Here is a 14,944-nt window from a genome sequence, read left to right on the forward strand (position 1 = left end):
CCTTCAGCAACCCTCCTTACCTCCCCCCTCGTCCCTCGTCCTACCCTCCCCCGCCCCCTCCACCTCCTGCACCCAAAGCCTCCTCCCCTACCTCTTCATTAAAAGTGTGGACCTCAAATATCCGGGGCCTTCGCTCAAACCTTTCAGATCTTTCCCTACAGGTTGCCACTGACAAACCAGACATTATCTGCCTAACAGAAACTTTCCTCTCCCAAGACGTGTCTGACTCCCAAGTATCTCTCCCTGGTTACTCCTTCTTACGGTATGACAGACCTGAGCCTCGTCCTGGTGGAGGTGTTGCTCTCTTCATCAAAGACTCTATTCCTCACTCTCCCTGCACTGCTCTCACTCCCCCACACCCTCAGGAATACCTCTGGCTTCGGCTTCCCCTCCACTCCCACCTCATGTTTATATGTGTACTGTACCGTCCACCGAACAGTGATGACTCCATCTACACCTCACTCTCCGAAAACATGGACCATCTTCTATCTTCTCATCCAAACTCTCTCTTCCTCTTATGTGGCGACTTCAATTGTCATCACGCCAGTTGGCTAGGTGTGGGTACCTCTCTCACCTGCCATGGGACATCAGCAAAAGCTTTCTGTGACTCATTGGGACTGACTCAATCGGTCAACTTCCCGACGCGGATCTCAACCAATGGTACTCCATCTCTTCTGGATCTGATTTTGACAAATTTCCCTGACAATATCTGCTGCTCTTCCTTCGCTCCAATTGGTTCTTCTGACCACGTCCTTGTTAAAGTGGACATCTCTCTGGCTGTTATCAGAGAACCACCTCACCGCCGTCGAGTCTGGCATTTCACTCAAGCCGACTGGCAGGGTCTCCGAGCAGCCATCAAACTTACAGACTGGTCTCCTATCACTACTTTCTCAAACATCAACTCATCCTGGGAATTCTTTCAAAGAAACTTGCTCTCCCTCATGCACAGATTTATCCCCTCTCGTGTTCAGTTGTCTTACCCTTCCTCCCGCCCTTGGTTTACTGAAGCTTGTGGCGAGGCAGTTGTCCTGAAACAACTTGCCTTTGCCTCATGGAAAGCAAACCCAACTGAGGAGCAATCTCAGTTCTTTCCACAAAGCTCGGAACAAGTGTGTATCTACCCTCAGGAGAGCCAGAAAACAACATCTTTCTCATCTCAAGTCTGAACTCTCAAACCTCTCTCCCTCCTCAAAATCCTGGTGGCGTTTAATCAAATCTGTTTCTGGTGTATGTTCCCCCTCCATCCCCTCCCTTACCTCAAATGGCCGCACTGCTGATTCCACACGTGATAAAGCTGAATATCTAAACTCGGTGTTTGCAGCTAAATCTTGTGTCCCAAACCCATCACTATCTCTACCCACTTTACCCAGTCGCACCCAACTGTCCCTGGACTCTGTATCCTTTTCTCCTGACAAGGTGGAGAGCTTGCTTTCAAACCTCGAGTCAGATTCTGCAACCGGTCCAGACGGCATCAGCCCACGTGTCCTCAAAGCCTGCTCTTCTGCTCTTGCTCACCCTCTCTCTGTTCTATTCACCCTCTCATTTTCCCAAGGTCATCTGCCATCTGCTTGGAAATCTGCTAACATCACTGCCCTGCATAAAAAAGGTGCAAAAACAGATCCCTGTAACTACAGACCAATCAGCCTTCTCCCAATCATCAGCAAGGTTATGGAATCCATCATCGCTTCCAGACATGAAATCCTTCCTCTTCTCCAATGGCTTGATTTCCAATCATCAATTTGGTTTCAGACCAGGTCACTCTACCCTGGATATGCTGCTACTGCTCTCCCATCAATGGATGGAGGTCCTCAATGCCAGACAGGAAATCCGAGCCGTATCCCTGGACATATCACGTGCTTTTGACACAGTCTGGCACCCTGCCCTACTCACCAAACTCTCTTCCCATGGTATTCAAGGCCATCTCCACTCATGGCTCGCAGACTTCCTCTCCTGTCGCAGTCAACGTGTGGCCCTAAATGGAGTTCTTTCATCCCCTCTTCCTGTGCAGGCTGGAGTTCCTCAAGGTAGCGTTCTGGGCCCTGTTCTTTTTCTGGTTTTCATCAATGATCTCTCGGACTCTCTGGAAAATCCTCTATTTCTCTTTGCCGATGACTCCACCCTCTGCCGTACCATCTGTCATCCCTCAGACCGGCAAGCAGCAGCTTCTTCGCTCACTGCAGATCTGGATAAAATCACAAACTGGTCCAACACGTGGAACATGTCTTTCAATCCACACAAATCTCACACTCTCACTATGTCTCTTCGAAAGGACCATTTAGAAAACCCCCCATCCACTTTCTCAACAATCCTCTGGAAGAAGTCTTTTCTTTCAAGCTTCTGGGTCTCACTATCTGCCATGACCTTTCCTGGGAAAGTCACATTTCCAACCTTGCCTCAAAAGCCAGTCGCCGACTGGGAATCCTCCGTCGTGCAAAGTCCTTCCTCGGCCCTCTTGAGCTCCTGACTACTTACAAAGCTTTTGTCCGTTGCCTGATGGAGTACTGCTCTCCCCTCTGGGCTGGTGCTCCTGCCTCCCACCTTTCTCGGCTTCACGCTGTCGAAACCAGGGCTTTTAAGATCATTGGCATCTCCCGCAATGAAGCTGAGTCTTTGGGCCTCTCACTCAATCACCGCAGGTTGGTCGGTGGTCTTTCTGTCTTCTACCGACTCCTCTCCAGCCTTGCCCCCCCTGCTCTCTCTGCGATTTGTCCCAACCACATTTCCACAAGGCGCTCAAGGTCCGCCAACAACCCCCTTCTGGTAAAACTACCAAAATCACGAATCACTGCTCATCTTCACTCTTTCATTCCTCTTTTTCCCGCCTTTGGAATAAACTTCCTCACTCTATTCTTTCCCATTCTTCCTCAGGCTTTCAAAACAGCTGTTCACCACCACCTCTTATCTTCCCCCATCCAAATCCTCGATCTTTTCTACCCCCGATAATCCACCCAAGCCCACTTCCTTCAATTCTCCTGCTTTCCTTCCTGAAAGTCCCTGTAATGTCCATCTTCTCTTCGCCACGTTCCCCGTCCCATCCCCATCCCTCTCCCTTCCACAGTTCACCTAATGTGTCTGTTCCCCACTGTTTTGTCCCTTCCACTCCCGCCCCTCTTGTCTCATGCCTCCTTGCTGTGAGTTGTGTGTTAGCTCTCATACGAGCCTCGACCAAGGTATACAAAAAAAAAAAAAAAAAAAAAAAAAAAAAAATGTCTGCCACAACACGTGACGTTTGACATCATAATTATGGTGAAAACATTTTACATGAGTGGTGGATCCTATGGTGTAAATTTTGTCTCAATCCAATAAGTGGTTGTGGAGAAAAACACGAAAGTTCTATGTGGGCAAATAACAAAAAACAAACAAACAAGACAAGCCGGTAGGCGGACATGGGTAGTCGACTACCCAATAGAACCTGACACGATGGGCCCGTTCGATAGGGAATGACCTGAGGATTAAGCACAAGAAAATTCATGATTCCAGCTTCAAGGGTTAATGCTGCAGATTGTTTTTTCGTTAAAATACCCCCACATTTAGAGGTTTTTCGGCCGTTGCGAGGCAACGGAGGGGTCCATAGCAACGGTTCTTTCTCACACATAACTAGGACATACCATGAACCTACCATACCAGTTTCATGTATATCTGACTCATAGTCTCTGAGATATGACGAACTTCGTTTTTTTATTGTTTTCGACCAGGGTTCATTCAAAGTTTATCTCTTCCGACAGTTTTCATAGGATCCGGCTGGAAATTTTGGAAATATGGCTGAATGTACTGCCCACAGTCGCTCGTGGCCCGATTTTTGCTTTTCGAAAAAATTAATTTTTTATGATTTTTAAAAATTTCTAAGTCCCGTTGCTGGGCAACGGTGGTCTCCATAGCAACAGTTCTCATTTGCACACAACTAGGTCATGGTATGAACCTACCAACCAAGTTTCATCGAAATCGCCATTGTATTAACGGAGCACGTTAATCCCAGAATCATGGTGAAACCCAATCCTTATCCCTGTGTCGTAAGAGGCGACCAGGGTTGCGTCAGGAAGGGCATCCGGCGTAAAACCTGTGCCAAATCAGTATGCGGATCATAACGGATGATCCGCCGTGGCGACCCTAACGGGAGCAGCCGAAAGAAGACATCAATAGCATTTGATCTTTATTCCATTATGTATGATGACGTTCCTTGTTCCATTGGTGGTGTTTTCTGCCTTTTCATTCAATCTTTTATCAGATTTTGCTTGGTTGAGCAGGAATGGGTTTTGATCAAGGTGTGTCAAGGTCCAGGGACATCATAGTATGTATTGACCAATGCAGACTTCCTTTGGTCTTTACACAATCCTTCCATGTGGAGCCATTGTTTGCACAGAATTGTCCTTACCTTTTTAGACATGCCTTCTTTTTAGCCTTCCGATGGATGGTTGGTAATGGTGGATCGCCCGACACGTGAAAAACCAGCGGGACAGTTTATCGCTGGGGCGACATTCAAACCCAGGTAAGACATCTGTGTGCTCACTGCTCACTGCTCACCACCTTTGCACCTATGTGTAGATTTCAAAATTTTTGCCCATCTTTAAAGCCAAGATTTTTCTTTGCGCCTCACACCCTTGCGAGAATGTTATATTGTTGCAGCTATCTCTCTGCACCAAGATGAAAACTTCTGGAGATCAGGCATTCTTCAGATTGGCTTATCAACCGTGGAACTCTTAAAATGCACACTCATCATTTATGATTTTAAAATCTCAAGATCCCATCTTTTCATTGTTTCTTCAACCTCTCTACCTTTCTTTGTAAAGGGCTTTGAGATTATTCAATGAGGTGAATTGTGTTGTAATTATAAGAAAGATTGATTTGTTCTCATATAATTTTAAAAAGTACTTTGACATTATTTGAAAGGGTGGGGAGGATAGTCTTGATGCACATGGAAGGGCTGGAAGGACGCATACTCACTTCTGAGTTGGCTTTCCTGGGTTTGAATCCCGGCCCAGGTATAAACTGTCATCACGGTGTTTCACAGGCAGGGCGATTCATCGATGTGTGTGCCGTCCCTCGGATGGACGTTAAACTGGTGTTCCGTCTGCAGGCATTAGTTGGTGGATGTTAATGATCCCAAGATGTCCTTCGTGAAGAGGTGAGGTACCGCCGTCAAACTGGCCAAGTTCCAAATTCCTGCCCCGACTACTGCTGGGAAGGCAACGGCAAACCACCTAATATAATTATTGCTCAGGAAGCTGCTTCGGCAGCACCGGCGCTCTGCAAAGAGTATGGTACATCAGAAAGAAAGAGAGATCATTTGAAAACATTTTATTTGTTCCAACAATGGAGCATGCGGTTCAAGGTTGCTTCAGTATAATGATTCTGGATATATTATGAAACTTTGTTAACTACGTACTGGGCATCAAGGTTTGTTTACCATAAACTTACGTGCACATGAATGATAATTACTCGCGAGGAAAAAGGTCTATAATGATTTTTAAAAAATTATTATTTAAAGAAACCACATGAATCGATGTGCTGTTGACTAAATTTATTCGAAGAACATCTGCACACATTTTAAACAAGTTATGTATTTTGAGCAATGACACCTGGAAGACTTTATTGCAGTGTTATCACTATAAACATCTAAAACTGTAACCATCATTAACCCTGTTGTAGCAATCCTGTACACGTGTAGGGCAGGGTCGAAGCAATTTGGGGGTGGATGGACCTTGAGTAGTCGCATTAACAGAAGCCAAAACACCTTATTCCATGAAGCTTTGACCGAGTAAGGAGTTGATATTGTTGTATTTTGAGAACGCAGGTAATGTGACCAATTTGCTAATGGGGAGGAGGAAGGGAGTGGGTAAACAAGGTGAACAATGAATGTGCCAAAGAGAAAACAATGACAATCAATCTGCCATTGTTGGGAATAATTTAGTGGCGACAAACCAATCTGCCAAGACGATTAAAAACACCATGGAGCAAATCCATGACGAGGAATAATAGTACAAAATGAAAGGAGCTTGTGACAGGGAAACGGAACTGAAGCATCCGTAACAAACTTGGAAATCCGTGCGCTTGTCCATCAATGGGTGAGGAATGGCAGGGAAAGCAAGAAGATGCCAAAGAAAGCACAGGGGCACCGTCGTGATAGCGACATCTGACCTTCACATTTGTATGAAATGTATGCGACGATGTAAAAAAGAAAAAAAAAAAAAAAAAAGGAAGGCCTTACCTCCTAGCATCAGCACTTTATTCGACTTTTACAAAAATAAGGAATGAGTATCAAAATATCTCGCTTTTCTCTCATTTCGCGTCTACGTCTATGCTGCGTACAATCAACTTATCTTTTGACACGGATTATGGAAATACTGATCCGATTGAGCGGTTCAATCAAAACATCGAACAAAATCAACACCTGTATCTGAATCTGTGTCATTAATCATCCAACATTGTGGCAAAGTATTCGAGAATCCTTGAGGTGAAAACGAAAAGCATTCGCATTAAATCAAGTGTGCAAACAAACGCTTAGTGTTCAAAAACCACTGTGCATATTAGTTGAGAGCAAAAGTCAAAATAAAAATAAAAAGACCTCAAATCCGACTGTTTCGGCTTGTTATTTGATCTCGAGATTCAGAAAACGATATTTCGAACCCATTATGCGACGGTGGTCCACGAGCCCGGACAAGCAGTGCCACTTATTCTGAGCTGGATGCACACGCGTCCACTTTTGCCTTAACACAAGTAAAGGTCACAACGGCAATGAAAAAGCAAAGCCATCACGAGTTGAAACACCCTCTCATATTTTATAACCTCGGGTATGAACGACTTGAGCAAAATTAAACATCCAGGAAATGCATCAGGTTTAAAAATGACGTCGCTTTCGACGATGGCATTTTCAGATGAAACAATGACCCATATTTGAAATGCTTCAGTTACTGACATTTACAACAATTCCAAATCGGAAAACAACACATTTATTCCATGGGAGAGAACATTCAGCTGTGCCGCACAAAACATTTACAATTATTTTGCCAAACTCTTAATGTGCTTCTTACACCGCACCCCCCTTCCCCATCACAACCTAGCGGGCCGTGAAACCCAACCCCAGGGGGCCACCACGCAAGTATCCAGAGCCGAAACAACAATATTCAAAAGCAAAGACAGTCTGTGATCTTGCAACAGAAGACCTGATACCAAGGAAGTGCGAATGCAATATTTAAACACATAGATCACTATTTAGTGTCTTCAAAGTGAGATTCATAAAAGAGAACAATAGGACTCCTATCATACTATCTCAGCATCACGATAAGCACAGGTGACCTGAAATGAATGGCGAGAGTCGGCACATTTACTTTAACCCTTACACTGCCAGCAGCGGATTTATCGGCCCAAAACCTGCACCATGCGTACAAGTTTTAACACCGTCTTGTGTTATATTAATATAACATTCAAGTTACGTCCTTCAAGTGTGTGAAATGATTTAGACACTGGTGAACGAGTTTCAATGTAACTTTTGTGTGTCAATGGTGTTGTTGTAGCCTGAATTTAAGGGGAAAATGTTTTTGAGCACTAGATCATCGGTTACCTAACGACGTATGGTCGACGAGCTCGATCCCTCGCAAGCAAGTGCAGTATCCCAAAAATAAATAAGTTTGAGGATTATTTTTATCGTCGATTGCTGTAAAATGTTATCCGAAAGCCTTGCCAATTAATATGCATGGGCAGAAAGTATTTGAAAGAACCGCAACAGTACAAGTCACCGAAATTCACAATTTGAAGCCGTGCGGCTTTGTACGAGAATGGGAAACGAAACTGAGAAAAGAAAAGAAAAACCAGGAAATAAAAAGATCAAAAGGCCGTTGAAAATCTCAGTCGTTGGCAGATAGCAGAACTGGCGTGGAAGAGGTAGGCCCCCACAAGGGGCATCTCAATTACACTTCGGATCCTCAAGATGATTTTATACAATTAATACGTATGCAAAATTGGCAGAACTTTTAAAGTCGCGCAACCCACTCCCTCCACACCTTCATGTCTGACAAACTCCACTTTTAGCTACTTCTACTCCTCACCCCCATTTTAGAGGTGAAACCTCCCATTTCCATCCCCAACCCCACCAACCCTTTTGTGTGCATTATGGATATGGCCCCTTATTCAGCCTTAGCGAACCACGAAACATAATGGCTTGCAACAGCTCCGAAAACAAACGAGCCCTTCAATCAGTATACAAAACATGAACGATCAATAGACCCTTGCTGAATATCATTACATCCCTTTAATAAAAACCACCCATCTCAGAATTCCAGCTCAATAACCTTCAATAATAACCAGTCACTAACTTTTGAGGAAAGTCACCTTTTGTGCACAATGTGACACAAAGCTGCTGCTGATTGACACACATACGTAACGGCAAGAAACTGCATTGCGCGAGTAAAAAAGCAGCTTCGCGCTGGAGTAACGGACGCAGCACTGGCTGATGTGTGAGGGGGGTATCGGGGAAAGGGATGAACCAAAACACATCGATATTTACATTGAACTGGCAACCCTAATCTCTCATGCAAATGTTGACTAATGCTGGTTTTCCCTCCAAAATCAAGAGACAATTCGCCGGATTTGAAATGCTTAATTGCACCGATTTATGGTATCCGTTTCGTTGGAAACAGAAGGGGTCATGAGTAAGATGAGGGTTTTTAAGAAAAGTACAATTTCATTGATCGTAACCATTCGTTCATTGTCCTCACTGGAAAGAAATATAAGGCTTTGCCGAGCCAATGTTTTCATGGAGGATTACATACGAGGGCTCGTTAGTCGGTGGCCAATGTCACGTCATATCGGAAATTTGAAGTTTTAGGGTGGGGGTGGGGTGGGTGACCTTCAAAATTAAAGTGGCTGCACTCCGGTGTAAGAATAAACCATAGTTCATGACGAGAACAGGTGTTTGGAAAGGTAAAACAAACCCAGGATGTTTGTACATACGGCATTTCCTTTTCTGTCTTTGACTCTGTCCTAATCCACTCCACACATCCATTTTATAAACCTGATCACATTCTCCATAATCTTTCCAAAGAAAATATCTCTGCAGTACACACTGACGATAAACGTCGTAACAAAGCCAGACAATCACCTTGGCGGTCATTCAAAAGTCAGGTTCATGAAACTTCCGGTTCTCTCGCACACACACACACACAAAAAGTGGAGTTGCATGGTCTGACCAAGCTCAGCTGTCGCTGGTGAGCTGGGATGTCAAACGTAGGGCATGATCCCGTACATGAACAAAGCCATGACAGCTGAGCTGAACAGACCTGCGATTGGCACTGTGACAAACCAGGCCATGAAGATGTTTCGAAAAAGCCTCCAGTCGACGGCCTTGCGAGATCGCACCCAGCCCACTGCGACAACTGAGCCCACCTGTCACGATGTGGAAAGAACAAGAAAAAAAAAGGAGGGGGGGGATTGGCTCAGAAGAAGATGATGTGTGAGGAACATCAACGGACAAAGCGAACAATCATTTGCAATGCAAACATAACTCCAAGAATTCAAACTTTGCACATCACAAAGGTTAGTGGATTTGGTTTCCCCAACCATCGCCTCACAACCCCTTGCAGTTTCTTTCAATCACTATTATCATTTTAAAAAAAGACTCACTGGGATTTGCTTAGTATAAAAATATAATTGGCAAAGAAAAGTAACATTGTTGCCCCCCAAAGTGTTTCTGTAATCAAATGCGTCACTGCCAAGTGCGTGCATATGCTTGGACACCACCACACCCCCAAAATCCCACGTTAACAAATTTGAGCTGGGCATTTTCTAAAGTTGGCCTATCATTAGGTAAAGATATCCACTTGATAATATTTATCAAAAAAAACAAAATGTGACGGAGAAAATGGAGTGCATTATCGCCACTGGAATTGCGGAGGCATTACGCCAAAACAAAGGTTCCACACCACCCCTTGAAATTTTAGCAAGAGGTCGCCACTGGTAATACAGTCAATCACATGGCAAACAGAATCCATCAGCTGGACAAAGCCAACGGGATGTGCAGGCAACACGTGCGAGTATGAATTGCCAGGCTTGTTAAGGGCACAGCTCGCAATCGTCGTTCATTTTGCGGCAGCGTGCTCCACCACCAGTTCGCATTGTATGCACGGTCAAGGCAGCAAGCGTTAACGATTGGCTGAGTACGGCCCCGACACGAGGCAGCCGCCGGAGACAGCCGGGAGTTGTACCTTACAGTGGGTCGAGCTTATGGGGATTCCCACATTTGAGGCTACAAGTACGGTAAATGCAGACATGAGTTCAACACAAAATCCACTGCAAAACAAGTGGGGAGGTTCACGTGAAAAACATCAAAACCTGGATACCAGACCGCGGTACGTGCCAGATGGGATTCGCTCCTTCGGGCAAAGCAGCAGTTCTCAGCCAAGGTGGGGGTGCGGGGGGGGGGGTTTCATGGAAAGCTATGAACGAATGTGACACATTTGCAGGCACTCTCATAAGCTGTTACCAATGGAGGATAAAGTTATTGAAAAATTCAAAGCTAAACCAATCTAAAAAAATTATAACTTAACACTGGATCCAGTTACATCAGCAGTAATCCGATACAATTTCTTTTAAATCAAGGTTAAAAAGGGATACTCTTATCCAGACAAAGGGGTCTGATTGAGAAAGGAAAGAATTGGAGAGAGAGAGAGAGGAGGAGGGCAGTGAAGTGATAGGAAAAGGTATTGGTGGGGGGGTGGGAGGAGTTTAGGGGATTTTGGGGTGCGGTGGGTCAGATTCAAGTATTTTTGTTGAAGTTGCATGTAGTTGTCACCATAATCAGAAGAAAAAGAACAAGATAAAGGGGATGTTAAAACAAGCAAAACAATACAGGGTTTTCTTTTAATGGGTTTGAAAGTTTATACTTAATGGGGAAAGTTCTTCACTGTACTGTTGCTTTGCCCAGGGAGTCGTTTCCGTGTCCAGCCACGTGCCGTGAGTTCATACCTTGCAGTGAGTAGTACTAACAGGCAATCCGACGTTGGAAGCAAGCACGACAGTGAAGGCTGAGGCTAGCTCTATGGAGAAACCGCTGTGGGCAAGAAGAGAGCAGTTAAAGGGCGCTTCCCCAGCCGGAGATCCTAGCAGATGGATTGTGCCAGTCAATGGAATTAGCTACGGTCATAATTACTTAGCAAGGTTTCTTAAATGGTGGCGTAACTCACAAAAGGCCAGCAAAATAACCATTGCCAAATACCCACAGATTTCCCTATTTTATTTTATTCTTTACAAAATTCCAGGAAACCGGTTTGAAAAGTGTCCCGCAGTCTGCCGTGGAGTCCAAGGCAAAATGTCGAGACATGAAATGGCCAATGATGGACTAAACTAGAGGGTCACAAGTCGGGCCAGTACGATCACCAAGCGTGGCCTGTGACCTGCGACCTGCTCCAATGGCGCAGAAATCAGAGACGTGGAACAGGTGACTGCTTTTAGACTGTGCCAAGTATTCCATCCGGTGCCTGGCACCGATTCGGTGAAGCATAACAAACTATAATCAGGTGAGGAGGAAACGGGTGGGAGAGACGTGTGGGTCGAGGAGTAAACCAGATAAGTGAATGCCAGAAAGCAAGATTTGCACTATCGGCTGAAGTGTGACCATATGCTACTCATCATTCATTCAAGTATTGCAATTCACTTTTACATCAGTTGTTCCTTGCCTCAAGAATGGATCAACTTTTGAAATGTTTTTTAAAAAAATATTCATATCTGATGGGACTCGCCGAATAATGGGTAAATATGGGAAATAAAAACCGTTTATTTACCGATGGGACTTTTAAGTCTCCACCCCCTATTAATTACTACAGAAAAACAGCTGCTTGCTTTAACTACATGATGGGACTTCTCAGTCCATGTGGGTATCTGACTAATCATTTGCAACAGGCCAAAGCCAATGCATTCCCAGAATATCAACACCTCGTTTGCGATGAGATACGAGAACAATTCCCACCGACTCGATGTACGTCTCATCGTGGTAAATTAAGGGTTAAATGAGATTAAATGGAAGCTATCCTGCTGTCCTCTTGCGGTTATCCAACACACAGCAATGCTATGCCATTCGAGTGCGAGCGTTACATCAATAGAAACCAACTATAGCATGAACCTTCATCATCATAATCTCTGGATAAAAAAATTCATTAAATTGTTACCGTCAGCGGTTGAAATGAGAAAACCCTTCAATGCATTCTGGCTCAAGCCGAGACTGTGAACTAACCTAGATGGTGTGATTGGTGTCAGGTCCTTGCCCAAGGTCTGGATGACCCGGCGGCCCCATACCCACAGCCCCACACAGATGCCCACCCCACCATAGAGGAGAAGCCACACGGGTGTCGCTGTTTTCTGGCTGACAGTCTCGTCCGAGTAGATCAGCCACAGTGCCACCAACGGTCCGATAGCGTTACTGCGATTAAAAAAAACAACAACACAGGGCACAAGGCACGCAAATGTCTCGGTGAAATTCCCATCATCCTGCATACGAGAGAAAAAGAAGAATCAAAAGGGAAGGATTCACGGATCTATCTTTTCGCACTTTACCTGGTGCATCAGAGCCACCCACAAATGCGTGAGCTTTTAATAATTGCTTAAAAGCTACCTTCACCAGGTCACACATCCATTCTACAGGGCCGCTGCTGAAGACAATAAAGTGCTTCTGTGACCTTTACACAAAAAAAGGCAATAATTTCTATCGAAGTCAAGCATGTTTTAACTATTTGCATACGAGCAGACGACGAGCATCGATGTCATCCCCGCATGGACTGAGTACACTGTGCTAAGGGGATCCCATCCAGGCGCGAGTCACGTGAAACACCAACAAATGACGGCGATTTTGTATTGAATGTTTGAAAGCATGAATTCGGTGAAACTGCTACAACAACCTGTTACATTACAGCATTTATGCACTTGCCCTGAAAGGCACTTTAAGAATGCAGTGACGGATAAATAAAGAAGGCAATCATTACATTTCTGGATGTGTTCCACAGGGTACGGTTTCACCGAAGCCTTTGAAATTCATGCGTCGACGTTGCCCAAGTACTTTGTACTCGACAATGCTGAAGCAGCTCCAAAACGTTTCGTTAATCTTAGTCAGCGTGACTCCAAAAACATTTTTCCAACCGAAGTTATGAGCACATCTATAATCGGGAGTCGTATATCCAGTTCAAGTGGATCACTTTGAGGGGACGTTAAATGTCTGGTCGAACACAATTCGCACCTTGAGCACGGTAACAGCCATCTTGGGGGATTGTCTGACTTGAGCTCTTGTGCTTTGTAGAACGAGGACCCTTATTATTATCACTAGCAAATACAACCCGTCGCTTTGCTGACGGAAATGTTAAGAGAGGCGAGGGAGGACAGGTTGAGGAGCTAGGCAGGGGGGTCAGAGTGATGCCTCACCACATGTCGCTATACATTCTGGGAGGGGGGTAGGAGCGAGGAGCATGGGGGGAGGAGGAAGGGGATAGTGGGGAGGGAAAGGGGGTGTTCTGGACTTGAATTTGTGATAGGGGGACAGGAGGGAAAGCAGGGGTGGAGGGGCATGGTCCCCTTCTGTCGACATCAATACAGGATTGAACAAAATGGGGTCAGTTAAAACAGCACATTCAAGCGGGCCATACTAAAAAATGCCCGGACACCGCGCAGAGATGTCCATGTGGGGTGGAGAGGCTTTGGGAGGAGGTCAGCATGAGGGAAGGGGAAGGGAAAGAAGGGCATTTCCCTTACATTGTCAAAAAAACCGTGCCAGTGTTCGTGCCTTTATTTAATTTCCACACATACGATAAGCTATAGAATATCTTAATTGTGAGACAAATTGCAGAAATGTTCCGAACAGAAGCTCCGACTGCTAAAAAACAAACAAACAAAAAAAAAAACTTTCATTTGTCCAATTCTTTGACATCCCTTCCTCTCTTCAACCTCCGGAGAGTTGTATAGTGGTGGAGGGGGTTTGGGAGGAGGATAACTTGAGGAGAGGGGAAGGAAAGGCAGCGTGCCAGAGTGATAAAACGTGCCCAAACAGCAACATTTTATTTTTAACCACAGAGTTCTATATAACATTGAGCAGGAGCATTTACAAATTAAAACCCATTATTTACATGGCAAGGCCTGCCTACATGCATGCTTACACATATAGCGAGCTTTGCACCCCTCCGGTTGGCTCACTCTGAATCAAATTCGTACATGCTACACTCTGGGGAAGACCTTTTAAATTCAAAACAAAAACATCAGTCCTTACTTAACAGCCACACACCACACGCATTCTTCTAACCTCCGCGCGGTCCACGCTAACCATGCACCAGCGATATGCTCATCGTTTCACTCAAACACACACATGGATTTCCCCACACCCACACTGTACGACAGCATGGCACGGCACGTCCCACGTGGCTTCAGCACTTCAGCACAACAGCACATTCTCTCTTTTTTTTTGCACGTACGGCCACACACGTATGGGACAAGTGGTTCCCAAGTTATGGCCATTTATTTACCAAACCAATCACAGGACACGGTGCTTGTCATGTCATGTCACAAAATCGTCACAATATGACGTCACAAAAAAGTTTTTTATCTTGCCAAAACGAAGTTTTTGCAAGATATGTTAGTCAGCTTGTATGTTTTTTTTTTTGTTTTTTTTTGTTTGTTTGTTTGTCTGTAATCATGTATAAAAAATTCTGCAGAGCACAGTTATCATTGGAAATTTTTGTAACTTCGCATATCAGAGGCCTATAGAGGTCCCTTTCAGCGCATAAAATTTTGAAGGTCAAGGTCAAAGGTCAAGGTCACTTTGTCGCAAATCAGGGGAGTCGACGAAACCCTTATTTTTTGAGTAATTTTGATCGGATCGTCTTCAAACTTCATGGGAATATAGTTCATGGTCTGGCGCTCAGCTGATTAATTTTTGGTGGCAATTGGCCTTGACCTTCATGGTTAGCGCCTAAGGTCA

The 14,944-nt window shown here is 44.8% G+C and overlaps 1 protein-coding gene across 8 annotated transcripts in view; it reads right to left on the reverse strand.

The window, feature by feature from the left end:
• Positions 1-8,815: 8,815 nt before the first annotated feature.
• LOC147015783 (sodium-dependent phosphate transporter 2-like) overlaps positions 8,816-14,944 on the reverse strand; it is a 105,442-nt gene continuing 99,313 nt past the window's right edge. For 6 of the 8 annotated variants that reach the window (XM_085848294.1, XM_085848297.1, XM_085848293.1 and 3 more), the window contains exons 10-12: positions 12,221-12,406; positions 10,197-10,281; positions 8,816-9,378 (exon numbers count right to left, since the gene is read on the reverse strand). In XM_085848294.1, the coding sequence (XP_085704420.1) occupies positions 9,214-9,378; positions 10,197-10,281; positions 12,221-12,406 (436 nt within the window). In that variant the 3' untranslated portion in view covers positions 8,816-9,213. Of the gene's footprint in view, positions 9,379-10,196; positions 10,282-10,956; positions 11,042-12,220; positions 12,407-14,944 lie in introns of all 8 variants that reach the window. The other 2 variants (XR_015049855.1, XM_085848298.1) reach the window with 2 other exon arrangements.

The sequence above is a fragment of the Eptatretus burgeri genome, chromosome 12, assembly GCF_056783735.1.
Source record: "Eptatretus burgeri isolate ZD-2024b chromosome 12, Ebu_testis_v1, whole genome shotgun sequence".
Taxonomy (NCBI): domain Eukaryota; kingdom Metazoa; phylum Chordata; class Myxini; order Myxiniformes; family Myxinidae; genus Eptatretus; species Eptatretus burgeri.